At 43.8% G+C, this 27,070-nt stretch overlaps 1 protein-coding gene and 2 long non-coding RNA genes across 6 annotated transcripts in view; 1 reads left to right on the top strand and 2 right to left on the bottom strand.

Moving 5' to 3' along the window:
- The window catches only part of LOC119032215, a 1,052,400-nt gene that overhangs the window by 764,917 nt on the left and 260,413 nt on the right, over window positions 1-27,070 (bottom strand). The window lies entirely within an intron of this gene.
- On the bottom strand, window positions 2,266-19,642 carry igf1 (insulin-like growth factor 1). The gene is made up of 5 exons (XM_037121142.1): window positions 19,374-19,642; window positions 17,870-18,029; window positions 6,491-6,744; window positions 5,509-5,544; window positions 2,266-4,422 (listed from the first exon to the last, which is right to left on the bottom strand). The coding sequence occupies exons 1-5, from the start codon at window positions 19,419-19,421 to the stop codon at window positions 4,363-4,365; spliced, it is 558 nt and encodes a 185-aa protein (XP_036977037.1). The 5' UTR covers window positions 19,422-19,642; the 3' UTR covers window positions 2,266-4,362.
- Window positions 16,143-27,045, top strand: LOC119032221. Its single transcript, XR_005078813.1, has 4 exons — window positions 16,143-16,254; window positions 16,832-16,932; window positions 20,441-21,441; window positions 26,000-27,045. It is a non-coding gene; the product is annotated as an uncharacterized LOC119032221 (long non-coding RNA).

The raw sequence follows: 27,070 nt of genomic DNA, 5'->3' as shown, positions 1-27,070 counted from the left end.
TGAATCCACAGGGTTCCTCATAAAACCCATATAGAATTTTAACCCCGCGTCGCGTCGCGTGACAGAGAGAGTGACGTCTGCACAGGACGACGTTTCCCCGCCCCCCCCGGAGGTTTTCATAAGTGTAATGTGCACGCAGCAGGAAACACTCTCCAGCCAGTTCTGTGATGTTGACAAGTGGTTTATTCAGCAGGAATGGTGAACAATTTGTCAGTTATTTTTGTTTCTACAGAAGGCAATCGAGCACCATAAATAACAGCGCTGTAATCAAACAGTTTCTTGGACAGTGAGCTTCAGAAAAAAAAAAGACAGTTCCCTCATCAAACACCTCGCAGAATGTCGTGCTTTTTTTTTGTTTGTTTGTTTTTTTCATAGATTAAAAACCCCCACACCGAGTGACACAAGCAGACACGTTAGGATGATTCGTAGTCACGTGATTTGAAGTCGGTCGCTGTAGCTTCTCTTCGTCGCTGCTCCGAAACGTGCCAGACAAAACCGAGGGAGACTCCGGCTCACTTTGCTTTCTACGACACAGGCTGTATTTCAGGTACCAGAGACTGTGTGTGAAGGGTGTATTGTAGCTGCAGTGCAGTTCAGACAAGGATGGCATCAACTGATACATAATGATCTGGGTTTAGTTCATGACACAGGCCTGATATAATGCTGAGTGAGGCTTTGTTCTCATTAAAAAGTCTTTGGTTTGTACTGTATATCTGCAGATCTTGAAGGAACAGAGCTGTTCTTCTTCTACGAGCGTCTTTTTTAAAATTATTATGATTATTATTTCAGCCGCCAGGTCGACTGATAACAGAATTTGAAAAAGGAATAGACACCAAAGTACAAATGCAAATTTTAAAACCTTGATCATTACAGATAAAAACACACTTAAATTAATCGCTGAAAATAAGTCGTATATCAGAGTTGCTTACAAATGTTTTAGGTGAAAATAAATTAAACTCCTGGCTTACTGTCAAAGCGAGACTATGCAACTTTTGGATGAAACAACAGAGTCTTTCTCTTTCGAAATAAAAGGTTGTGAGCTTATACAGGCTAATGTTCGCTAATGTTTGCAAATTTAAATCACCTGTTAATTTAGGGACATTGGCTTGTTTCTAAGAGTCAAATGTGAATTTGAGAACACTCAAATCTTTACACTGAATATTAAGCTAAAGCCAAAAGCAAGTTAGCTTAGCCTAGCATAAAGACTGGAAACGAGTGGGGAACCAGCTGGCTTGGCTCAGTCTGAGGGGTCACTGTTTTCACTTCTGGATATATAATCTCATAATTTAATCCTATCAGACATTTTGAGGTCCCAGTGATCTTGACCTTTGACATGCTAGCACACAAATCTCAATCATTAAAAGGTGTTAACAAGAAACAAAAAGTCATTTTAAGTCACTTTTTAAAGTAACAATCCCACAGAGCTGTTGTGTGCTCTTTGGCGGCACCTGTGGTGAGAAGCTGTAACTGCAGGTTAGATTTTGGACGTCACTCACCAGAGATGCACACAGTGTCACCTGTGTAGCGTTTATGGATTTGCACTAAACTTTAACTGTCTGCAGTTATCAACCTTTTCTCTGCTCGGTCGCTACTCAACCGTTTCCATGCATTTCTTTGTTAGCTTAAGGCTTAACCACCATTCTTTTGCCTAATTCAGCGACATGTAGTGTTTTAACAGAAACGAAAACTTCAAGATTACTTTAAAGAAGCTCTATGTAACAATTTATACGTGAGCAGATTGTAGCCTGACATGAAAAATGCTGCTGTATTTTGCAACTCTTTCTGGTGGATTATCTATGAAAGTCCAAAGGTTGTGACTTCATGCATGTTCCCTGCGCTTCGCTAATGAGAGCAATAGTAGTTATGGTAAGCTAACACTGAAGTTGTGGTTAACTTTGGACCGAGCCAGGCTGGGCGATTTCGACAGTTTCCACTTTTTGCTCTTGATGTGCCATTATCCCGTGATTACCGCCGGAACCCACTAGGGGCCGCTGTTCAGCAAAGGTTACGTAGTCTCGCGTTAAGTGTTTTTTAATAATCAATACCATGGCTTCCAGTGAAGTGCATGTACACACACATTTCGGGACAGACAAAAGCACACCATGAATTTTAACAATCTCAATACAATTGGAAGAATCACAGTTCACAGTACTTTTGTCAAGTTATTTGGCATAAGGGATCATTATTGAGAAAATAATTCAAAAACAGTAGAAAAAATAGCATTTTGCCTTCTCGGGACCACAACATGGCATTTTCTTTTTTTAATTTTTTTTTTTTTTTTTTTTTTTAATCTCCATGCATTCACAGATTTCCCAAAGATACATTTACTCGCGTACACTACTACCTTATTGAAACAGCTTACAAATAAAAACACTATTATTAAAATGGTGGCCACAAGGCTGTGCAAAAGGGAAGACCTCCGATGTAAGCCCTGCCATCTGTCTGTCTTAGCCATCTCTTGCAAGTAACAAACTACAAAATAGCACCATTATACAGTGGATAGGATTCTTAATACAGTTTTGTTATATGAAACCATCATGTACAATGAATGATAGTAATGCATAGGTTAAAATAAATGGGAGTACTGTTTGATTATACACAGGCAGAGGAGGCAGAGCCAGAGATGAGATGTCTTGGGGCGGTTAGTGAGATAAAATGATTGTTGATCCACATGGAGGCTTGAACAAACAGCCTCATGCAAGGACTTCTCAGAACTGTTTGTGTGCGCTTGACCTTCGCTCAAAGTTACACAACTCTCATTTACACTGTGGGTGCTTTTTTTTTTTTTTTTTTTTCCCTCTCTCTCTCTTTTTTTTTTTCTTTGCATGTGTGTTTGTGCACTGTTAAATTGCGTGCCGTATCTCACATCTGCAGGAGGACGAGTCACTTTGTTCTATTTACCAAATCATTCAGCAACGGTTTCTTTGTTGGACTTTGGGTTTCGTTGCACTCTCGTAACGATGGCGGCCCAAGCAACGACTGACTGAAGCTGCGAAGTTAACTGACAAATTATTACACACCGATATCGATCGATCATTAGACTTCACGTCTGTGGAGCGGCTACTGTTCGAGCCTCTCCGACTTTAGGAAGCCTTGGGGACACATCGCTAGTTCTTCAAGAGAGCACGAGTAAAGATTTGACCGTATTTGATACTTCTCTTCGAGCTCTTGGCTCTTTCTGCCACTAAACTTTCATGACTTGTGTTTAACCTTGAACACGGGCCTCCACTCTGACTCAAATGTTGATCACTGCCGACTGGATTGTTGACAGAAAATCAGATTTGGCCGCGGTGGTGACATGTGAAAAGGATGCAGACGACAAACATTTTGCCTGATTGTCGCTATTTGATTTATTCCACTGGCTTATGCCAAATGCACTTTGAATCCACTGAATGACCCATTTCTGACAACCAAACAAGCGCCATGCAACGAGCGGCCAAAGAAACTTTAATTCAATTTAGCTTCTGGTTAATTTGATTCTCTGTTTTGGAAAACAGGCAAAAAGCACGGTCTTGTTTTTTGGAGTACTTACTGTTCCTTAAAATCCCCTCTAATGGTGCTTGATCTGTTGTTATCGAGGTGTTTGGATTGTAGACTCAGACCTCAGGTTCTCAACACTTCCTGCAGCTTAGGAGGGATTTGGATTGGACTCAAGCCTTCGACTGACTCCACTTAGACAGAAGAACGCTTCCTTCAGTCAATGAGACGAAGGGATTTTATGTGAAATAACTACAATGTTAAAAGTCTGAGAATGAACCACCTGGTCTTTGTGCTTTAGAGCAAACTCTTTTTTTTAACTTATTAAAAATATCCTCAGTAACGCACGGTGCATGAAAACAAACGCTTGACGGTAAGATGATCTGATTTTAACTGTAATATGTGACGGGTGAAGAAGCATCGACTCTCTCAGAGAAAAAGGATTTACCTCCGCAGAGTTCAAGGGGACGGGATGGACCGCTTGTTAGCAAAAAAAAAAAAAAACGCAGTCTGCAGCTCTCTGATTGGCTGAAGCCCAGATCCGTTCCCACCTTTCCTGGAGCCAGGGGTTGCTGCAGCTCACACATGGAGGTATAATAAGCTCTTGTTTCGTGTCTCAGCAGCTAAACTAGTCTGTTACATTGCATTAACAAAGAATTCCTCCCGATATGGAATGGTGCAGTGTATAAAATAATCACAAGATCCCTCATCAAACCCTTAAACACCACTTAGCTCTCAGCGTTCAATCATTCTGAAGAGCGTTTCGGACCATTGTTAGCCTCCTCTCTGTTTTGTTTTACAGTGAACCATTCCACAGGGGTACCAGGTAAGGCCACTCCCTTCTCTCTTCCCAAGTCGCTGGGCATTTGTCCATTTGCTCCGTCCCTACATTCTGTAGTTTCTGCCCCCTGCGTTGCCTCGACTTGAGTTTTTCGGATGCACTTCCTGCAACACAAAGAGGAACAGGTTTCAGACAGATAGCTGAGATACAATGGATACAGAAGTGAGCAAGCTTTGGGACAGACTTGGGTCTGAAATAAACGTCAGCAGCCATGAAAACATAGCAATGTTTTAGTTTCACTGTTTGAATGGTAAAAATAAACGTGGCCATGGAACTCTCTTGAAGTCAAACTGATTTAAAAATGAAATTTAAAAAGATATCCTTGGATTTAGCCTACCGTTAGCTTACTGCCAATCACATTTACACTTAAAAAATAATAGAAGTCTATATCAGAGTAACGTCAAGTTAGCTGATCTTTCTTGTTTGACTCACCTGCAAGGTTTGCATGGCTTCTCTTCAATCATTAATATTGTAAATTACTGACAGTACACAACACAATGTGGCCTTGTTGTAAAGAGGGATAATGGTTTATAGGGTGTGCTCCCGACGTGCTAACACTGGATCCCAACCACCAGGAAGCGATCCATCTACCTTCAGGCTGAAAAGCGTACGCAGTTTCTACAGGTACACAACTGTTTTTATCCTCTTTTGAAGTTAATTCAAATTTCTGTTTGACTTCCAGAGAAAAACGAACGATTTACGCAGCAATTACAGCGAACCACAATCCACTAATTAATGAACTGATGAGCGATGTGGAAGCTGCACACGTAGACACGCTGCCTCATCTCATCTCACATGTGTCAGGCTGTTATGGTGAGACGCCAGAATTTCAGCACATCATGTACAGTAGCAGAGTGGAGATTCTGCCTGGGGAGCAGGAGTGCCACTGGGTCTACCACAAAAACCACTTAGTTCCTTCTCTTGCTAATGGTTTTCTTTTTTGAGAGAAGGGGGTAAAAAGCACACGGTCAAATCTTAAAAGGATCACACTCTCCCTCTGGTTGGCAACTCAAGGATGAAACAGTCCGCATTTAGAATCTCACGCTTCTTTTCTCGGCCAAGAGATTAAGACTTCGACTAAATCTCTTTTCTCGTTTCAAAAAGGGTTCCGCTTTTGTGGAGCTGCTGTATTGTTAAAATGACATAAATAACAATAAAATTAGATATAAAGTTTCCGATGGCATGCATACCTTGAAGGATGAATGACTATGTCCAGGTAAAGGTCTCTGTGGAGGGAAAACGAAGCCACTTGAGTTGGATCAATTCATCTTTTGCTATACATCAAGCTGCTCGCTAACTTGAAGCTACAGTAGAGCAATTAGGAGAATATGCTGAATGAGATGAGAAGTTTGAGTCTGCACTTGTGTCTGTACAGCCAACTGGTTAGCTTAGCATAAAGACCGCAAACAGGTGGAAACAGCTAGCCTTCACATTTTTACGTTTTTTTTCACTAGCAAGATTAAGGTAGCCTTTCTACTGAAGCTGAAGGGCGACAAAATCTACCCACCAGCACCTCGGAAAATAAATATTCAACATAATTTACCCTCCGACCAACTGAATACCCCTCGCCTCACCCTCCCTAAAGTCAGTGTTTGGTTCGTCCGTCCGAGGCTGCTGTACAAACTCCATCATCATACAGATGTTTAAAACTTAGCATAACCTCTACTCAAAAAGTTTAGCTATTTTTATAACTTGTATTCATGTCTCGCTTGAACTTTTGGCGTAATGTGTCGGAAGGTGTAGGATTTAGTGGCATCTATCTGTGAGTACTGTACTTGTGACCAACTGAATACCCCTCACCTCATTCTCCCTGGCACCAGTGTTTGGTTTATCCATGCAGGGCTACTGCAAGAAGACAACAGTTCAACATGGTGGACTTTGTAATTATTAAAGACTCATTCTAAGGTCTAATATTGAACATTATTTCCCCCCGAATCCTGCACACTGGACCTTTAATACAAGGTTGTTTGAGGCTCGCAACGTCAGGCGCATTCCGGTCTTTATGCTAAGCTAAGCTTAAGTCTTCTTGCTGTAATTATTAACTGAATTAACAGACGTGAGTAGCAACAGTATCAATCTTCTCATCTGTATTATTATTACAGGTGCATGCTCTGACAGAAGCTACCAAAACATCAATCCCATTTTTGCAGTGTTGTTCGGTGCTGTGCTCACCTTCTTGTTTTTTGTCTTGTCTGGCTGCTGTGCTGTCCTACGCTCTGTGCCCTTGTCCACTTTGTGCCCTGCGGTACTAACCTTGGGTGCTCTTGGCATGTCTGTGTGGCGCTGTGCACGCACAGAGCGAGCAGCCTTGCTAGTCTTGGCAGGTGCACAGTACATCTCCAGACGCCGCAGCTCACAGCTTTGGAAGCAGCACTCGTCCACAATGCCACGTGACCGCCGTGCATTGGGGCCATAGCCAGGTTTACCTGTGTCAGGAAAAAAAACAGCACAAGTTAGATAACTGAGTAGACAGGACAGGTTTTGGCAGCAACATACAGTAGCTGGTCGATATTAGTCTTGAAACTGTGGGCGACAGATTCTTTCAGTGTATTTTTTTTTTAATCAGTGCTCCAACAAACAGCATTTAATATCAAATAAATTGAGCTGTTGAGTAAGTTATGAACGAGCGATGCCTTCCAGTAGGAAAAACATTTGGGAAAAACGGTAAGGTAGCAAATGTAGAGAGACAAATACGTTTTTGATCCTGCTTGATTTGTGTGTTAAGATTTGTTTGTCAATTTGAAAGATGATTTTCCCAGTCAAGAAAGTCGCAGTTTGTGGTAAACAAAGTAAAATATCATCTAGGTTTGTCTTAAAATGCTCGGTGAACCACATCATCACTACACACCAACATGGCCGCCAACAAAAAAGATGAAAATCCCAATAAATCTGCTCATGTTGACAACTGCAGTTATGTGAAGGGAGAGTTTGTCAGTTCTGTGAGCTGTTGATATACAGGAGCAGCTGTTTAATTTGACCGTTTTACGAGACGTTACTAACGCAACTTTTGGCAACTTTCTTGACTTGGAAAAATATCTTTTCAAATGACCAACATCATGAGATCAAAACATTATTTTTCTTTCTCCATTCACTACCAAACACACTGAAATAAGATCCCATGGAGCAAACCGGAGGGGGCGTGACTTTGGCTTTCTTTTTGGAATATGTATCATATAGTGCAGAAAAATAGCTCCAGGGTGAACACAAGTTGTTTGCATCTCTACTTGGCCTGTGACGATGGACCGGTGGGTGGATGAGTCTCCGTGTTCGGTGTGACAATGTTTACTGCAGTCTCATTTTTGAAAGACACGTAACTGCTTTCTAATTCAAACACGAGGAATTTACAAGCGTATTTTAGATCTTTAAACAAACTAACTTCTTAAAAAAATGTATGTTAAACACAGACCTTCTTTCAGGCATTTAACTAAAAACCCATTTAAAAAAAAAACCCATTCACGTCAGGACGAAGGAACCGGACTTGTTCCCAGGTTTTAGGACTCTTCACGGCCGGGTCACAGGTTCGATTCCTCTGATATATGAACAGTCTTAATGACATTGATTTCTTCCGTGTAAAATTTACAGTGTATCACATTGCACACTATGGGCCCTTCCTGGCAGCGGCCTCCCTGTAAAAGGGGGCCACGTGCACCCAAACGTTGAGAATATCATGGTCCATTTTGGACCAGGTATCTTTTACACAGAGGCCCGTCCAGAGAGGCCAAACCACGAGCCCTCTGGGCCCGATCAACCTGCAGGAACAGCCAGGCAGGCTTTGAGGCCGCTCCCCCTGTTTGGCTGTGCCCCACTGTTCATTCACATTTTCATCTGGCAGAAGCCGGAGCCACCTGGAGTCTCTCTGGTAGAACATGGGCGCTGGAGACCGTGACACGGTGCACCTTTCGAGGCCAGTCTTGTGAGCTGGAAATTCTTGTGTAGTCTGTGTAATATCACGTAAAACATTACCTTTAGGTGTGACACTCAGCTTTTTGACTCGGTGACCACATCAAGTTACCATGACGCCAATACCCACTTCCTTTCCTGACTCCCTTACCCCCCAAAACCCACCCTCGTTTGGTGGCCTTTAGAAAAACTCCAACTCTCCATTTACAATTCCCAGCTCACCTTGAGCAATATAGCCCTGATGGGCTTTTCCCTGTTACCAAATAAAATAATAATAATTTAATATGGCATTTACAAGGAGGAAATGCCTTTCCCTCTCAGAGTTAATAGCTCTTGGCTCAGAAGCCTGCCAGTGCTGACAAAGTGCATTAACTTCTGCTCTCTGTCTGCCTTGTCCTGACAATGTTGTTCTGGACTGAGAGCAGCTTCCATTCAGAACCAGAAGCATCTTTCTCCTCGGACAGCCGGACACGACGCCAGAGTGGATGATAATGGAGGTGTGAATGAGAGGGAGGAAGCAGGGGAGGACAATGGGGAGGCTTTTCAAGTTCAGGTAGAATGATGCTAAAAATACACAGTGCACATGTATTATTTAGGGAACAGGAGAACCGGATTTACCCAGATCTCAAACTGCCAAAACTTGACGTGGTAAATGAAATATGTAGATGGCAAAAAAATCTGAATTTAGCTTTTGATTTTTGCATTTGTATTCACTTCAAATACAAATTTATTGACATCTACATCTTGTGCTTTGCAGTCTATGTCGTCCTTTCAGCCATCTGACCATTAAATCTAATCTTCCCCTGCAGTGTATCAGTGGTAACGGCCTCGGCTGCTGTTTCAACACCTGATGTCGAGGCATTCAGAGAGACAGAAATATGACATTGAGCCCGCGGTTGGCGATTATATAATGGCAGCTGAAAGCCAAAAGAGGGGCCGTGCCTCGTTGCCTGGCCTGTTTTTCAATCCCTCCCAATAAAGCCTCGCAAATTAACATCCGCTATTATTCTGAAAATAGCTTGCAACCCTGCTGCACAAACAGCTGGAAGGGGGAGAAAAATCAGCTGGCACCGGTTGTAACATGTAGGATAATCAGCTCGGGCAGGTTGGGGAAAAACACGCATATAATAATCAGGTCTAAAAGCTTTGGAAGGTCTTAAATGCTTCGGTTCCATGGATAAGTGATGTAATCCCTCATAAACAAAGAGTTGTTCTCTGTGACTGTTGTTAAACAAATAGGTAAACAACCTTTTCTGCCAGTGCTTCCTGCCTCACGGCCCTCCGCCGTATGAAACCGACTCTGGGTGGAGGACGCAGCGATCACGCATCACGACCGTCAGATTAGAAAAGCGTGCGTAAAGGATGTAGTTTCCCAGCTGAAGGAAGACGCCACCAACAACCTGTCCATTGGGTGTAGACGAGTCCAAACTCTCCCCTCTCTATCAAGCGCTTATGGTGGACGTTAAAGGATGAGTTCACCCAAAAATGAAATTTCAGTCATTATCTTTCTTGGGTGAAGTTTTGTTGTCTGCAAACATTTTCTGGAGCTTCACAAGCAAAACAGTGTTGTAGGATTCTCCTGAACACCTGAGGTTGATGGGAACAACTTTAAAATGTTACAAAAACAACAGAAAGGAGAAATAAAATGGTTCCATACAGCTTGTCCGGAGTAGTCCGTGTCTCCAGAGGCCTTGAAATCAAAAATCGATTCTCAAAGACGTTATTTACTTCAAGTCTTGACAGAAGCTGCTGAGCTAATGGTCCAAAGTGGATGCACAAGCTTGAACACGTGTCGAGGGAGAGTATCTCGGCTTCTGGAGACTTGGATTCACTGAACCAAGACTTTTTTTAGCACCCTTGATGTGTGTTCGAGCGTTTATCGCTTTTAGCAGCTTCACAAAGGAATCGGCTTTAAAAAGAACGTCTTTTTGAGACTTTGATTTCTCTAAAGGAGGAGTATGAAACCATTTTATGTTTCCTTTTGGCTGCTTTAAATCAAGTCCCCATCTACTTGTTGTTTAGGAGAATGCTGCATTACTATGAAGCTCCAGAAATGCTTTGAGGACTACAACTTTCCATCCATTCCATCGATAATGGACTCGATTATATCCTGTAATATGTTGAAGGACAGGATAGATTTTACTCTGTAAAATTTGCTTAGAAATCTCTGGGTATGTAAACAGTTCTATAAATCCACGTGTGGCTGAATCGGTGGAGTTATCTCGATATTGGCCTGCATCACAGGGGTGTGTTGCCTTCAGATTCCGCTGAGACACTGACTTACGCTCCACGAGGAACGCCAAAGGATTTTATAACTTTGGGAACATTATGATGACAGTCGTTCTATCTTCTGTTGGGAGGATTTCTTCATGGAATTAGCCTAAAAATAATCTGCCAAGGTGTCCTGATGGATACATTTGACTAACCGATGCAGCAGCTCGCGAGGTGATGTCAGGTAATCGTTTTAAGCTGGACAAGCTTTTTTTCTTTTTCCGGGGCTCACGCAGAGGTCTCAGTGAAATGAATGAGGAGGCTGTAATTACACTGCAGAAGTGGTTTGAAAGGTTTCTCTGGCAGTTTTATATGTTGTGGCATATTTCCCTTTTCTTTTTTTTCGTACGTCTCAGTATTTCAAATAGTGTCTTCCGTGAATCCGGGCCGACTGCAGGTGCCGTCCTCCACGAATTTCAGAGCCACATTTCAAACACTTGATACTTGAAAGAGAATTAATTTAATGATTTACGTTAGACTCCCATCCGCCAGCATCCTTTCTTAACAGAACACTATGCCGAACACTAGAACAGACTTGTCCTCATACGCCAGCTTTAGTTTAGATGAAGTCTTTCATCCGATGCCATCTAACAACTTTGGTTTGGTGTTTGACAGCCTTGACGCACATCATGTTCATTCCTCTGAGGATCGGCAATGCAGAGAGAGAGAGAGAGAGAGAGAGAGAGAGAAAGAGAGAGAGAGATGGCTGGATTCCCCCATTCCAGAGTGGCACAGAAAGCATCTGAGTTTTACAGCTTGGTCATGGTCAATAAAATGCAGTGGATTCTTGGAGCCCGTGCACTGCTCTTCCTGCGAAGTGTCAGGCAGTTTACGGCTGGGCAGGGACTATAAGAGCTGCTAAAGTACTGGAAACTATCTCTTTATCACTGGTACCACAAAGAGTTTATGGCATAAGAGAGGTGTTCTGCACCTTGACGTTGAGAATCTCGTCCAAATGCACCGACGGTGTTGATCGCAGCGTTATCAGTACAGATCAACATGGTTTTATTAAGTTTAGTTTTTTCTTTGAGGCTGAATTTGAAACTGAACGATAAGAAAGTGATGACAAATGTAGAGTTCCTTAACTTGTAAGTCTGGCCACCAACCCAAACATCAGCATTTAATGGGTGGAGATATTTCTAACAGTCCAGAAACAACTGCATGAAAGCAGCTTATTACGACCTGTATTTATGTTTCATGTTAGGCGACGACCTCTAGTGGCTGCACTGTTTATAACGACTGCAAAGGAGGATGTGAGGAGAAGCAGTATAAAGAGGAGGGAGGAGGATGGACGGTCGTACAACAAGAACAGGATTTTCATTCAAGTCCTTCTACATTGCGTCATGTACATAATGTAACATAAGTTATTTACACGACATTGGTGCATTTATAAAAAAACATGGTTTTTAACCACAAAGTTTCCTTAAATCTAACCAAACTGAGTGATGGTACGACAAACGTCGGACACTCACATTGTTTTGGGACTCACTGGTAATCGACCTATTGACATTTTGATGTGAGGATGTTTTGAAACATTAGCAACATGGACAAAGTCCAAGTTTTGATAAAGGTAAAGTCAAAGATCTGAGGTTAATAAAGTGAAGTGCTGGTGATGGAGTGAGCTTTGTGGAGGTATCGATCGTCAGATATCTTATATACTGTGAAGGTTGGACAGGGTTCTCCTGCAAATGAAAGACAATTTACGAGTCTACCTAAGGTAAAGACGAACGGATGCCCTTCTGGCAGGACATCAACTGTAATTCTGCAATTCGATACATCCTACATTATGTGATTGGATTAAACTGATGAAGGTTTTCCGAGGTAAAGCACTGTTTAGTCCCAGAGTGTCCTCAAATCCCTCGTGTCTCAACTTCACCTAATGTACAGATCTAAATCTGGAGGGAGCCGGCCTGTCCTTTTCATGAGACGCCTCTTTGTTCCGCTGAGCCGAAGGGTCAGAGATTTGTAGTTCAGGTCTTAATGGGAAAAACGACACCTTTTCTGAGTGATGGAGAGGACACAGGAGGTCTTTCTTCAGATCTCAGTGCCTTCCGCCGAGTGTTCAGGTCCAGTGTCAAACTATGGAGGGAGGAGGAGGGGGGTGTCCTGATCATCCTGTAATCCACATAATCCCCTGCTGCTGAGGGACAAGGCCTAGCTATGTGTGTTTGCGTGGGTGCGTGTGTGCATGCACGCATGTGACGTGCTGTTTGCACATTCTACCTCTTTCTCCAGCTCCAGTAGCTTTGAATAAAATTGACAGGGACAAACAGTGAAGGGGAAGTCTCATCAATGGCTGCTAAAAGCAATTTCCCCTCTTCTTTCCACCTTCCACTCACATGCCATTAGTACAAGCCAAAACAACTAAAAAAAAAAAAAAAAAAAGCACCACGTTTTGCATTTGGCTGCTCTCTTTTTATTAGAACTCGGTGTGCTAACAATTAGCTCTTGGCCAACAATGAGGAATTATTCCATCTTGTCGTAACTCAAGAGAGTTTAGGCATAATTCATTTCACAGAAATCAGCGGGAAGATTATATATCTCGCACTCACTGTGGAATAAGTGTGAATATTTTAGCATGAACTGATAAAATATGAAGTGACTTCGGACAGGGAGCCACTTAGCACTCACACTTTAGCCAAAAAACTCCCATAACAAATCTGATTCATGGAATGAACATTGCAGTGAAATCACCCCACGGTCCTGCCTGCTAAAGCATTACAAAGACAACTGAGGATTTCTAGGTCAGGCTAATAATTGGAAAAACTGACTACGTTTGTGGATTTTTTTTTATTTTTTTTTCTGTTTCATAAACCGCAGTTTGTTTCATTACCTAAAAAAAAAGAATTTCCACCAAGTAGTATTTAGCATTTCTTTTCAGGGTAGGAAATCTGTAGTCTTAAAAATGCAAGTGTGCTACTTTACTGGTGACATGCGTAAGGTGGATTGGCAGAAGCACTCTGAGCACAGAAAGCCCACTGTCGTTGCAACACCGTCTCTGGACACATTATCAATCAGAGCGCTGCCAAGTTCAACACGGCCAGACTGGAGGGGAAGAGTTCAGGGAAAGGAGAACGCCTCCTTTGGCCAAGCCGTTACGCTGCCGGGTCCTTTTATACGACAGAAACCCAAATGGATTCTCCAGATATTTTACGCAAACAGCCACTGGTACATGTGGCGACCGAGAGAGAGAGAGAGAGAGAGAGAGAAGAGAAGGAAAAGGAATGACAGAGAGAATATGAGAGAGCGAGAGAAACAGAGGAAGACAGGGAGCAGCATATTTTCCGAGGCACAGCACCCCGCTGCTCAAACCTCATCGTCTTTTCAGAAAAAGGATGGAGTGTTCGTGAAATACACCTCTTTTTCAACACAGGAAAATGTGGCATTGATAGATGGACGCTGTGCAGTTCAGTGACTGCACAGTGTAAGGTAATGCGGGAAAGACAAATACATTCCCTGTACCACAAAAAGGTCTGTTCCTGCTTAAGACGTGTATGCTGCATGAGGATTCATGAGTTACATTGGCCTCCATTCAACACTTTCTCATGAGATGAATACAGACAGTACGTCTATAGCCTGTGAGAGACATTCACAAAACTAGTAAAGCTCCTCCGTCAGTGGCCAACACTTTGTCACATTCTCACATCATCCAATCTCTGGACACCCCCATACCTTGTCAAAATCTTCAGCATTTCATCAACTATAAGCTTTATCTGCTGACACATTTTGGGACCATTTTGCAAAATTTAAGATACGAATCAGTAAGATGGAATTCACCGATGACCTTAAAGACCAGAAGTGCCAAAGACTCCTATGCTTAAATGGTTTCGATCGTGTTGTTCACGATCTTCGATCGTCTCTCGGCCTAAATGAGGAGAACACAATCATTTCTGCAAGTGAAGTGCTGCAACGGAGGGAATCCAAAGACCAAAAAGTCTTAACTGGTAGAAAACTGGCACTCGAGCAGGCTGTCATGACCACTTCACGGCGTGTGGGTGTTGCCAGCAGCATCTGGAGGAACAAGACTCGCAGCTTCGCAGCAGCTTGGTGGCTCTCCAACAACGCTCTGGCAAACGGCGCACAAAGGGCCTGATGCAGAGAGTGATGTTGACTGGTCCTGGAAAAGCTGCATGCAGGGGTGGAGGAATGTGGCGGCGGGGTGGTGGGGAGCAGCAGCAAGGTGCATGGTGACACTGCTGCCAGACAGGAATGGGATGATGCAGCAAAAAACCTTGGTGCAGGGGATCGATAATGTTAAGGTTACACAATTGAAACGTCTGATTCGTGGAATAGGTAGAGTTCGGTATCAGGGTTAGGATAGTGGGTAGGACGAGGGCTTGATCCCATTTCCCATTTGTAACCCTACACCTAGTTTCCGAGTGCCCCTTGTCCCTCAGAACAGAGTTACAAGGGGAACGGTTGAGAACTTTCCCTTAGATTTGGGACGACCCTCGAAGACCCTTAAATGTCATCAGCTGTCATCGATGGCGCTTGAGTAAACAGACATGACCGGGCATTTCCAACAAGCCGTGTTCAGCTTGCTCTTGTGTTACCTTGGCAGTCCTGTGTACTATCACAATGCCATTTCCCATTTATCTGATGGGGCTAGACAGGCATGGACACTCTAATTTCATTCACAACAAGCAGTCAAGTCATCAAGGAACACTGCGTCATTATCTGGACACTAGCAGTGCTTTATAGGCTAACATTAGCAACAACCCTACCAGTACCCCGCCAGTCGGCACTGATATTAACTCCATACATTTTGTCCGTCAAAGAGGGGGATGCAACATTGGAAGACGTCAAAATGTGGAACTGTAAGGATTAGAGACCCCAAGACATCAACAGTTGGAGGGCCTACCCTTCAATCCCAACAAGAATCAGGACATCCTCCCCTTAGGCGTGTCGAAGTCGAAGGGCCAAGGGGTGTATCGGGATTGGGTCCAAGTATTCCAGTGGGACTGGATACTTACTCTGGTAACAGTCTCAACCTCCACACTCTTACATAAAGGTGTGTATTGCTTCTGGTACCAACAGTCGACACTGGACAGAAATCGTGTCCCACAAATCATCCAATATGAACCGACTTCTTAGCCATACTGGGAATGGACATGGATAAGATGGGAGCACACAGGAAATGGACCTGCCAATCTCCAAGAAGTTTGCCCATGTTGTTTAATGCTCATGTTGCACGGAGGTTTGTCTGGTGGAGCTACATGTGCCAAGTCACACAACAACAAAGGTGTCTTGTTTTTCATAACCACAGCCAAATTTTTCCCTACACGGTAGTAAGCGATTCTGGAGAAAGATAGTTGATTGTTGAGTACCAATCCTCAACAACCTTGGGATTAATCTCAACAACCAGATTTGTAGGATTGTCCTACTTTGCGTTCTTGTCTGGCAGTGGTGTTGGATGGTCAGAGCCGTCATCATCATATCACGTATCGCGTCACATCTTCAGATCTCTTCTAACAGATGCCACTGTTGGTGCCATGACCAGGTGCTTAAGGCTGTAGCACTGGTATCATCGAGAGCAAAAATATCTACTCGTCACTACAGGTCACTTGTTTGGAGTATCAAAGATGTGAAGTGCTGACGTGTGGTAGGGCAGTTCAGATTCCCATTAAAATCTTCAATGTGTTGCTTCCAAACAACAACAACAGGTGGTGAACAGACAGATCATGAAATGGTTGGACTGTGAAGCCACTCAGACATCCAAGAATCAACAGAACTGTACACAGTCACCTGGGCAAGAAAACCCACAGGTACGATATCATGTAGTTAAATGGTCCTGACATGTGACTTTGCTCATTCAGGGATCAGCGTCGACTGTTTGCAGCTCAAGAAGAAGTTTTTGTCTGTATATTCTAATAATTGAAGATGACGTCAAACCTTCAAAACTCAAACGTAGCTATGTCACGATACTATAAACCACAGTTTGATTAACCTTTACCTGATAAACAAGGTCCAAAAATAGCCACAGAATTGTTTTTTTTGCTGTGTTTGTTGTAATGTTAGGAACAATTACTTCAGCCTTGCTTCTTTGTACAGACATTCGTGTTCCCCAGAGGATGAATCTCTTAAATTTACCATAGCGCCATCATCAGGTCGAAGTATTAATGACAATCCCTTTAGCCTCTGCTGTACTCTGTGTTTGTGTGGGCATTAGCTTCTGAACATTAGCATGTTAACATGTAGCTCAAAGCACCGCTGTGTACAGAACCTCATAGATCTGTTAGCATGACTGTTAAATCTTACCAGAAAAATATACTCTTCTGTTTTTGGCTTTTCACAGCTTTGGATTAGCATTAATATACACTCTGCTTTACTCCCCTGTTACAGTGAGGCTGGGAGCCAAAGACTGGCCCCCCCTCTTGGCCCACAACCTCCCATCAGTCACCAGGTTCTTAAGATGGTGTATCTACAAACCACTCCAGGTTCAGGTGAGGTAAAGGCAATCAATTACTGGAAAAGAGAGCGACTGCATATGCACTATAGGTGCTGATGATTTACCGCAGAAATCTTATATCGTCTTCTTCTTTTCTTTGTGAAATTGGCAGCTGACAAAGTCCACCACATGTGGAAAATGCTTCACAAGTTTGGGACCGAAACCAAACCATTAATAATGGATTGTTTTGACAAAATTGCACAGAAGTCAGGGGGACAATCAATTATTATAAGAATAAGAAGAGTGATTTTTGAAGAGATACGACGCTCCTCCGGGACGCTTGGTGGGGAAATTGGCTTAATTGATGGACGTCAGCCAAAGAAATGTGAATAATGAGGTTAAAGACCTCTATACTGCTAATGTACACTCACACTGTGCGTCTGACAGAGAGATCAGGATACATGTCCTGAGAAACACTGGTGGAACATTGCACCTAACCTCGCTAGCTCCATATATCCTGTGCTGTTCTGGGCTGGGTTGTACCCTTAATGGAAAATTCTGAGATTTAAATCCTGGATTCTTGGTGGAGGGTTTTCTTTGGGTCGCTTTCCCTCCTCTGGTGGAAAAAAGAAAAAACTTCACTGCAACATTTAGCTTCTACCCCTCCTCTTTCGTGGAGATAGTCGGCCAAATTCCACTTAAAGCCCTTCGATTTGCCACCACCAAACAATACAGCCACTGATTTCATTTAGGTGCGCTCGCTCCTGTTCATCAATGAGAGCGCAGCACTGAAAACAGGGCATGAATGTGGACTTGAGGAGAAGATGTGAGAGTGGAGGAGGAATGAATGAAGAGAGGGAACATTAATGCAGAAGGGAAAGTCAAGACAAGATGTCAAACTGGCTGCTTTTTTATTTATGAGCTCGCTGGAGGTGGAGAGCTCTGGGACGGATACAGCCAACCTTTATGAATAAATAAAAAGGTGCACTTACTGAAATAAAAGCCTCTCTCTCCACACACAAACTGCAGCGTGTCGACCAGCTCCGCCCCGCACAGGGTCTCTGGGCTCGCCCCTGTTGCCGTCGGAGTCAGGGTGAGGACGCACAGCAGTAGTGAGAGGGTGTGGCTACAGGAGATACAGCACATCGCACTCTGCAGCACAGGGACGAGATCACCACAGAGGTTTTCATTTAATTCAAGCAAAGACAGTCACAGTAGCATCAATGTTATTACAGCTGGTGCCTTGCTCAGTGGCACCTCCAAGCATTTTCCCACATAAGGTTGAAGCTCGTGCGCAGAGGACTTGTTTCCCTTTCGCTCTGCTATAAAAGGGAATAAAATAAAGAAATAAAAGTGGCCGTGGCCACAGATGGTGACTTTACGGGGTTTTGGGGGCTGTGGAGGAAAATATATTAAAAATCCAAAGTTGCACTCGGTGCCAGAGTCGATCAGTCAAACAGGAGGCTGACCAGCTATGATGCTCCGGAGCGCCTGTGCGCAACCGAGCCGAGCGCGTCCAAATCGACAACACACATTTTCTCCTTATCATCTCAGCGTCTGAGTAAAAGTCCTCACATGTTAACAACAATCCATTTTTAAAATCATTTCTAAACATTAAACAAACAAACCAAAAAAATGGAATAAATGACTCTGCAGTCAGGATTCAGCGTTCACCCCTGTGCCAAAAAAACAGCTGTCGGTGCATTATTACGCACAGAAATGAACCAAAAAAAGTGCTTCAGAATTCAAAAAAGCAGAATAAGAGATGCAAAAAGCGCCAGGGATCTTTCCGATCCAAGCTGTGAGATGGAAAACGGCTCTCCCGCCAAACCCAGCCGAGGAAGCTGAGTGGGCCAAATATACATAATAAAAAGAATAAACACTAGGACACTATCCATCTGCATCACAACCTCCGACCGCACCGTCCCGACGCCCATTTAATGCTAAGCTCCCCTCTCTCTTCAGCCCCGCAGCAGCCTCAGGTTAGATATTTAGCACTTCATAATGCACACTCAGCAGTAATTACTTTGAAAGTTGCAGAGCTGCATTAGGACTTCGTGGTGTAAAAAAAAAAAAAAAAGAAAAAAGAAAGAAAGACAGAGCGCAGGACGCACAGAGGATGAAAAGCCCTCATTCATCCGAACTGTGAGCGACGCATGTCAAGATTTTCCTGAAGAAAAAAAAAAAAGTCAATTTAAAAAAAAAGCACATAAAGGTGAAATCTGTTGTAATCTGCTGAGGGAGAAGAAATAATAATCAGCACGACATGCAGGACAGCTGCGCACTGACTGGATGAACAAAAAGGATGAAAATCAGAATAAATCCACGTGAATCATGCGTTTGAAAAGCAGCAACAAAATGCAAAATAAGCGATGGGAAGAAAAAAAAATCCCTTTTATTTTTTTTCTTTTCCTGTTTAAAAACAGTAGGTAAGGATGCTGAGTGCAAATAGTGAAGGTGATAATCTATAGTGTCAAAGGAAATCAGGTAAGTTACCTTGAAGACATCACATAAATGCCACTGAAAGGAAAGAGCGCTAGACATCCCCACGGGTCTCCGCAAGACAAAGCCCGGCGAAAATGAACTTGTTTGAAGTCATTAAAAACGGGGAGAAAGAGGATGAGATGCGGGCAATGTCACATCTCAATATTCCGACTTTGTTCCATTGCGCAGGCTCGTTTTGGAGAAGTGAGATTTAGCGAACAGGAGACGGATTTAGAGAGAAAATCCCTCACATTTATCTACATTACACAGACATTTTCAACAGGAAACAGCTGGGGCAGCATTTGCCTCCTACTCGTCCTAAGTTATTCATTAAGGATTTTGGGCACATATTCAAATAACGTCATTTCTCTCTCTCTTTTTTTTTTTTCTTTTTTCTTTTTTTTTCTTCTCAGAACGGGATTGAATTTTGATCTCTCTAAGACTTGGTTAGTAGTTCAGATCAAGATAGAAAAAAAAAAAAAAGCGGTGCTGCCCCACCTCCTCCTCCTCCACCACCACCTCCACCGGCAGCAGCAGCAGCAGCAGCTCACTCACACATTATTTTAAGCGCTGAAAGCTCACGGAGGAGAAGTTAAAGACGAGCCGGAGGTGGTGATGTGACCGGCGGTTGTCGTGCGTAATTTGGCACCGCGTAATTCGGCTGCGCGTCAATCCAAAAAACCTGATTTGATCGAAGCTGAAATAAACTCAATAAAACGCGTTTCCACTTAGTCACCGCTGCGCTACTAACTTCTATATCTAATAAAAACAAAATAAAAACAGGCCACATACATGTGAGGTGGAGGAGATGTGGGAAAATGTGACAGTTTTATTGCCTGTTCCCTCTGAACGTTGTGCTTCTGTGCAGGATTCGCTGCTTTTCTGCACTTTGTCACTTTTATTTTCATGTCAGAAAACGAGTCATTTCTTCTGGTTTCTGGATTTGAGATTGAGTCACTTCTCTGCTGGTTTGTCTGCAAATGACATCTGATGACATTCGATGCTTTCATGATGTGAAAAATAGTGAATTCATGATGAAAAACATCTTTTTTTTCCTCTCTCTCCTTCACGTTTGTCAGATTTCAGCCTCCTCAGAGCAAACTCCAGAACCAGATGCTTTATTACCAGACTGTGCAGAGTCCCTCATCATGTTAAAGTCGGAGGCCCCCAGTGTTCCCAGTTTGCCACCTGACCGGCACCAACAGACCACAGCCCCACACAAGGCGACGGCTTAATGAGAGCTGTTTTTAGCAGGGACGGGACATCAACACTGATCTAATCACTAAAACATGAGATCAGTGCTGTGACCCAATCACAAAACAGGACACAGGCGTGTATCCCAGCATGCTCGGCCAGTGTGTGTCCGTGCATCACAAGCGAGGTCGGATCCAAAGGGGACCGGAGCTAAAGACACGCAACAGTTCGGGTTGTCGGAGGGTAAAGTGGGTCAAAACATAAGCACGATCAAATGTCCCCACATGACACACAGAGCTGTGATCACACGCCTGGTGCAGAAGCTGCAGAAGGAACACGGATCTAAACTCAGCCGGAACTGAACGAGCGGTTTCCAACATGAGGCTCGGGGCTCTGAACGGGCCCAAGTGAGGAGTCTCAAGTAGGAAAGGACGAAGAATAGTTTCCATTGACAAATTCCAGATTGTTACCATACGATGATTGAAATGAGGTGATCTAACCGGCATGTATGAAGCACTGAAGCGAAGATTTTGTTTGTTTGTGGTTCGCATATCTCGAGAACCCGTCACTCGATCTACTTCACACTCGGCAGGTTTGTTGCCGAGGTCATTCGGAAGTGCAGCGTCGAATTTGGTGCAATTTGAACATGTGAAACGCTCGATATTAAAACATCTCGAATAAACACCGCTCTGGCTTCGTGGCTGTGCAGATTGATGCAGGGCTCACATATGATCCCTCTCACGTGATCTCAGGATGAAGAAGCAGGCATGAATAAAATGGAGATTAGCGCGGTGCAACACCACGCTGTGGCAGAGGGTTTAACGAGTCTGGATGAGCGGGGAGACGCCGTCAACACAGGTTTTCTGATCTTCAGCGAGAACCGGAGGTAAGACCTTAAGTTTATGTCAACAGTAGCACAGTTGCTAGCTAACGTAACGATGTAATCCAGATTTTAAATCATAAATATCAAACATGTTTTATATCGTCGGGGAGGCTACAGTGAGTCTGTGGGGGAACAACGATTGTTAAAGAATTTTTTGTAAATCAAAACTGAAGTGGTGCCATCTTCTCAAAGGCGAATGCTTGTTTTCTTAGTCGTGTGATGAGAAGTTGGATATCTTTGGATGTTTGTGCTGTGGACTGATTAAAAATAATTGCACCACTCATCAGTCAACTGATCAAAAGGAAATTAATTTAAAACTTTTTCAGTCACCAGTTAAGTATTCCAATCATTTACGAAACCGTAAAGCCAAAAATGTATTTTCATTCCTGACAGTAAACTCGATATGTTTGGATTCTGACATGTTGGTCGGCAGACGTAGCAGAATCTTGTTTTACAATTTGTTGATGTAATGACAAAAGAAATTCTCAGATGATTTAATAATGACAGAAGTCTTAAGTGCAGCCCTGCTCTCCACTGTTGCATCCATACAAAATGCACATTTGCAGACGATTAAAGCAGGTCTGTGACCTCAATCTGTGACCTGACTTATCTTCCTCTCAGGACGGCTGCTCGGAGGCGAGATGTCCACCGAGCAGCGTCTCCGCTTGCCTCCCCTGGCGGATTGCGTCACCGCCAGAAGCTGCTGATACAACGTGGAATATGATGATGATGATGCTCCTCTGATTAGAGAGACAAAGCTGCTTTCAGACCAAGAGGATGACCTTGTTAGCATCAGATCAGGGCCGTGGTCGGTCACTGATGCTCGTAAGCCTCTCTGTTAGCAGCTGATCTTAGACGTGAAATCATCTCATCCTGCACTGCCTCTTGATGCAAAAAAAATATATAAATAAAGAAAGAAAGAAATAAACCCACAATCCTGCATGTGAATGTTTTATCACAGACTCACTGTAGCTGAGGTCTGGCTGTATTGATGATTGGCTTACGCCGTACATCTGCTGATGCAGTAGTAGGAAGAAGAAGCAGAAGAAGAAGAAGAAGAAGAAGAAGAAGAAGAAGAAGAGGGGGATGTGGGGGGGCTGACCTTCCCTTGTTCCCCGTCTCTAATGCCCAGTGCTCTGAACTGTCTTGGTGCCAGGTTTCTCTCCCTCCCTCGCTCCCTCGCTCAGACTCTCTTTTCTCTTCGGTTGCTAGACTTTTGAACCCCCCCACCTCTCCGTCTAAACCCCCCTGCAGCCTTGTCTAAGGAGACGTCAGCCCCAGTGAACTCATTGACCAGGAGGAGGCTTGTTTTCACTCCCTTCTCCTGTAGGAAGGAGAAAGTGTTCGCTGCAAAAAATGTCCATCTTTGCATCAGGAGTGAGTTCAAAATCACACGTTCCTTCCTCTGAAGCAGGACGCCAGCAGGGTACATTCACTTACTGATGATGCAGTCTCACTTTTCTTTTTTTTTTTTAAAAGCAATTTGTCTTAAATTTGGTGCCATTTTATTTGCGGATAGGTGAGCGACCTGCCCTGTCAGAGAAGAACTATAACTTTGGCAGCGGGCTGAGTTATCTCACCCAAATTGGACCAGAAATAAGAAGAAAAAGAAAAAGAGGAGTAGCTAAAGACTTGCAAAGACAGACACTTTCTGCAGTGTTAACAGCATCCCGTCTGGCCTCTGCTGCCAAACAAATGTCCGAGTCAGAAGGACACACAGACACAGACAGCGGTGCAGAATGCAAATGAACACGAGTGGATGAAAGTGAGAGGACGGAGGAAGAATTAGAGGGGATGAAAAACGAGATAAAACCACGACGGCGGTGGTGAGGGAGGATGGAGGGGCTGGTACCGGAGACGGGAGGGAATGTGCGAGGCTGGGTATATTGTCTGGGCACACACACACACACACACACACACACACACACACACACACACACACACACACACACACACACACACAGGTTCACACGAGGACACACACACACACGCAAGTGCACGTACATACGCACGCTTGATTAGGAGAGCAATCCTTCTGCAGCCTCTTGATTAATCTGAGGGGTTTTTCCAGCTCAGTGGTTTTCTGTGTTACATTTCCTCTTTTATCAATTGACTTAAAAAAATAAAAAAAAAAGAAAGAAAGAAAAAAAGAGCTTTGCAAAAACAATGAGAGCAGAGTATCTCTTACAAGTGATTGTCGGGGTGATTTGTTATTTCTCTGTGGTTGCGCAGGGCGCGGTGTGGGTGTGTGTGTGGGTGTGTGTGTGGGTGTGGGTGTGTGCGTGGGTGTGGGTGTGTGTGTGGGTGTGGGTGTGTGTGTGGGTGTGGGTGTGTGTGTGTGTGTGGGTGTGTGTGTGGCACCGTTGTCCGCGCGTCCGGATCGGATTCCCCCCGCTGCGCCATACGCCGTTCATATGGAAGAAATAAAGGTGCGTCATGGAGCAGAGAGCGAGAAATGGGGCGCTTGTTTTGATACGCTGTGTTTCCGTAGTAACTCGCAGGGGTCACAGTAGTTTGGCAAAAAAGGCCGGGAAACTCTGCGGCGCCTGCTGATGATCAAAACCGACCTTTTCAGAAACATCTCCGGGACAGTTTAACTGTTTGTGATCGCCGAACACACTGGACGTGGCAGGATTCACACCAGAGTCTTTGTTATCGCATCAGTTTCTATTCAAACTGGAGGCTGAACTCATGAAAACTAAGGAGCCACATTTCCAACTTCAGACGCACAAGGATGGTGGACGGAAACTGACTTTAAGGCTGAAGTAGCTGTTTCTAAATTCAGATGTTGAGACAGTTAAAGCTGCACTCATCAAGGTTTTCTCTTTGTATTTTGGTCGTTTTGTCTGCAGGATTACACAAAAACTACTGAGTGGATTTCTACAAGACTTGGATGGAGGATGTGTCTCCTCTCAAAGGAAACACAGTGACTTCTGGGGTAAAAGGGGACGGATCCCGGAATTCTTTCCCATTTTCTTTATCGTTGCAAGATAGGACGTTTATCGTCGTCTGCGTTCATTTCTCAGAGAACAGGCGAAGATCTTGATGAAAATAATCAGCCGTATTTAGGTGGCTGGTATCTATGCGATGCAGACCCTGATATGTTGAGCTTAAATTATGGTTAAGCAGTTTGGAATGGTTTAAAATTCAAGCCTGATTTGTTGGCAGCTGTACTTTCCCCTTCAAACACACCGACCCGTTTGGCTCTGAGATCAGCCTGCAGAGTTTTTCGGAAATCCAGCCGGGTCGCTCTCTAAAGCCAAGAAACGAAGGGCTGGTGACGGCCGAAGTGGGCGATGTGTTTACTGGGGGGGCAACAGTTCAAAATCTCCAGTGAGCAACAAAGGGGCCTCCAGTCTCAGTCGTTACAGTCCGGAGAAATACATCTTCCACGAGGCCGCCCAGTAGGTACAGAGTAGAATCAGTGGAGAAGCAGGACTGGATGACAGTTGCATCCGAGTTCATTAGTATATTTTAACATTACAAATCACAGAAGGGATTCTGCCCTCTCAGATTGTTGCAGTTGAAGAGGTAAAAGTGTCGGATGTTTCCAAAGAGTTCTTCTGTTTTCTAACTGTAACGATCTTTTGGCCCCGTCAGATTCAGATACGCGAATGTGCGGCAACGACAAACCCTGGCGTCCTTCCTTCTCGGCCCGTTCGCATTATTTTGTCTACCTCTTGTACTTGTGACACCGGGGTATTTTTGAGACCTGTCAAAGCGTGCACGCATTCCCGCCTATTACAAAAGCAGGGGAATGCCCCACCGATGTCTTGGAACAAGAACACAAAACAAATACTTGAACAATAGCTTGTAGAGCAATAACAGTCGTAAAAAACGTGGCACCGGTAAACACGACTGCTGTCGGAGGGATAAACCGCGCAGACGAGAGCCAGTTATGCAAAGCGATGCACAGATTCAGATGTTTGGTGTCAGCAAACTCGTAATTTTGCTGTCTCATGCTGCAGTTGAGGCTGGACGGAGGCCTGTGTTTGTGCTCTTTGGTTATTCCACGACGAGGTGCGGTTTTTTAGTCGGGGGGTTGAGGGGCCACTGCTCCCTGGCTCTCCCTCCGGCTGGCGAGTGGGTGCGGTGCCCCTCTCTGCCCCACCACCACCACCACCACCAGCACCATCACCACCACCACCAGCTGGCACCGAGGAGGCTATGTCTAGGAAAGAGACCTCTGCCAGGCCTCAATTACGGAGGGGAATAATCCAGGACACACTGAAGCAATTACAGCCTCATATAAATCAATATGCTTTGGGTTAAAAAGTGATCTGCTCCCAACACTCGAGAGAAGCTCTGACTGAGTCGGCTGTCGACTCTTCTGAGAGTTTGTCGCAGATTCACTGGTATTATGCTGCTGTAGCTGCTGGTTTTAACTGTCAGTCAGCTGACAAACAGTGAGGAAGAGCAGAGAATGTTACATTAACGTTGCTCTTTGTCCGTTAATGACAGCGGAGACAGACGCCTTCATGCAGGCTACAGTGTAAATATTTACTCAAAATACAGATTTGGATGCGAGTGATGGATAAACTGTGTTTTATTTGTGTTACAGGAGGCCTGCAGAGTTAAGAGCCTCCAACATAAGCTGTGGCAGCAGGGGGCAACACTGACAGATCTGCCCTCTCTGGTGAGCTCCAGCTGATTTCCATTATCACGACTGTACTGCCATCTTCTGGTTCAAGCAGGACAATGACAAATACTGGAGAGAATCACTAGACCTGCTGTGTGGCCTCAAAAACAAAGTATGCGCTTCGTAAGGTCACAACAAAATGTTGAATATCGTCAGAGAGAAAAACTCAAGAGGATGTTTATGCCAGCGGTAGAAAGTTTAGGTTTGTGTTATTTTCTTGAAGAGTGTCTCAGATTTGTCTCCATTATCTAATTTAATTTAATCAGGGACGAGGAACAGACTTTCAGACTCTTCTCCAAAAATAGTCATTCAAACAATAATTGACAGTTCACATTTTAATCAGTGTTACTTTCAGTTTATGATATTGATTTTACCTATGTCTTAAATTATGACTAACATCAGAAGGTCACATGTTCACTTCCCCTGGTAAGATATTAAACCCCAAACTGTGCTGGTCAGCATCTTGCATTAACATGAATGTATGAATAACTATATCTTGCTCTAATTTAAGTTGCTGAAAAAGGTCTTGCTTTTTGAGTTTACTCACCACATGTCTTGTATCTCAAGGACACTGACATGCAGATGGAGGGAGCAAGATTTGAACCAGCAACCCTCTGATTATTAGACGACCACGCTACCTCCTGAGCTACAGCTGCCATGAAAGAGTCTGTTAATGATAATAAATAACCTCCAGGTCTCATAAAACAATGAAACATAGCCACTGTCCCATTATGATTTCCAACAGCTCTGTGTGACGTCTGTAATTGTACAGTTTGACCGACAGTCCAGAACCGGCAAAATCAAACTTTCTATTGAGATTATAATGCAGAAAAAGAGCTTGGAGTCATTTATAATTGTTGCAATTCCTGGTGAAGTTTTCAGCTTCAGTTCACTGGTGTCAATAAAGTTTATTGTTAAAATAACTTCCCTCCATAACATGACTGTCAACTGTGTTTAGCAACTCAATTTGAGGAATCGCTGCAAAACGTGTAA

The sequence above is a fragment of the Acanthopagrus latus genome, chromosome 14 (assembly GCF_904848185.1).
Source record: "Acanthopagrus latus isolate v.2019 chromosome 14, fAcaLat1.1, whole genome shotgun sequence".
In the NCBI taxonomy this organism is placed as follows: domain Eukaryota; kingdom Metazoa; phylum Chordata; class Actinopteri; order Spariformes; family Sparidae; genus Acanthopagrus; species Acanthopagrus latus.
Note: the sequence above shows the minus strand (reverse complement) of the source record. Positions and strands in the feature narration are given on the sequence as shown.

Excerpts from the sequence above, each read along its gene's own strand:
- igf1 (XM_037121142.1), bottom strand. The coding sequence starts at position 19,421 with ATGTCTAGCGCTCTTTCCTTTCAGTGGCATTTATGTGATGTCTTCAAG. Across the intron at positions 18,030-19,373 it reads ATTTATGTGATGTCTTCAAG|AGTGCGATGTGCTGTATCTC; the intron begins GTAACTTACCTG and ends CCTGTGCTGCAG. Across the intron at positions 4,423-5,508 it reads ATAGTCATTCATCCTTCAAG|GAAGTGCATCCGAAAAACTC; the intron begins GTATGCATGCCA and ends TTTGTGTTGCAG.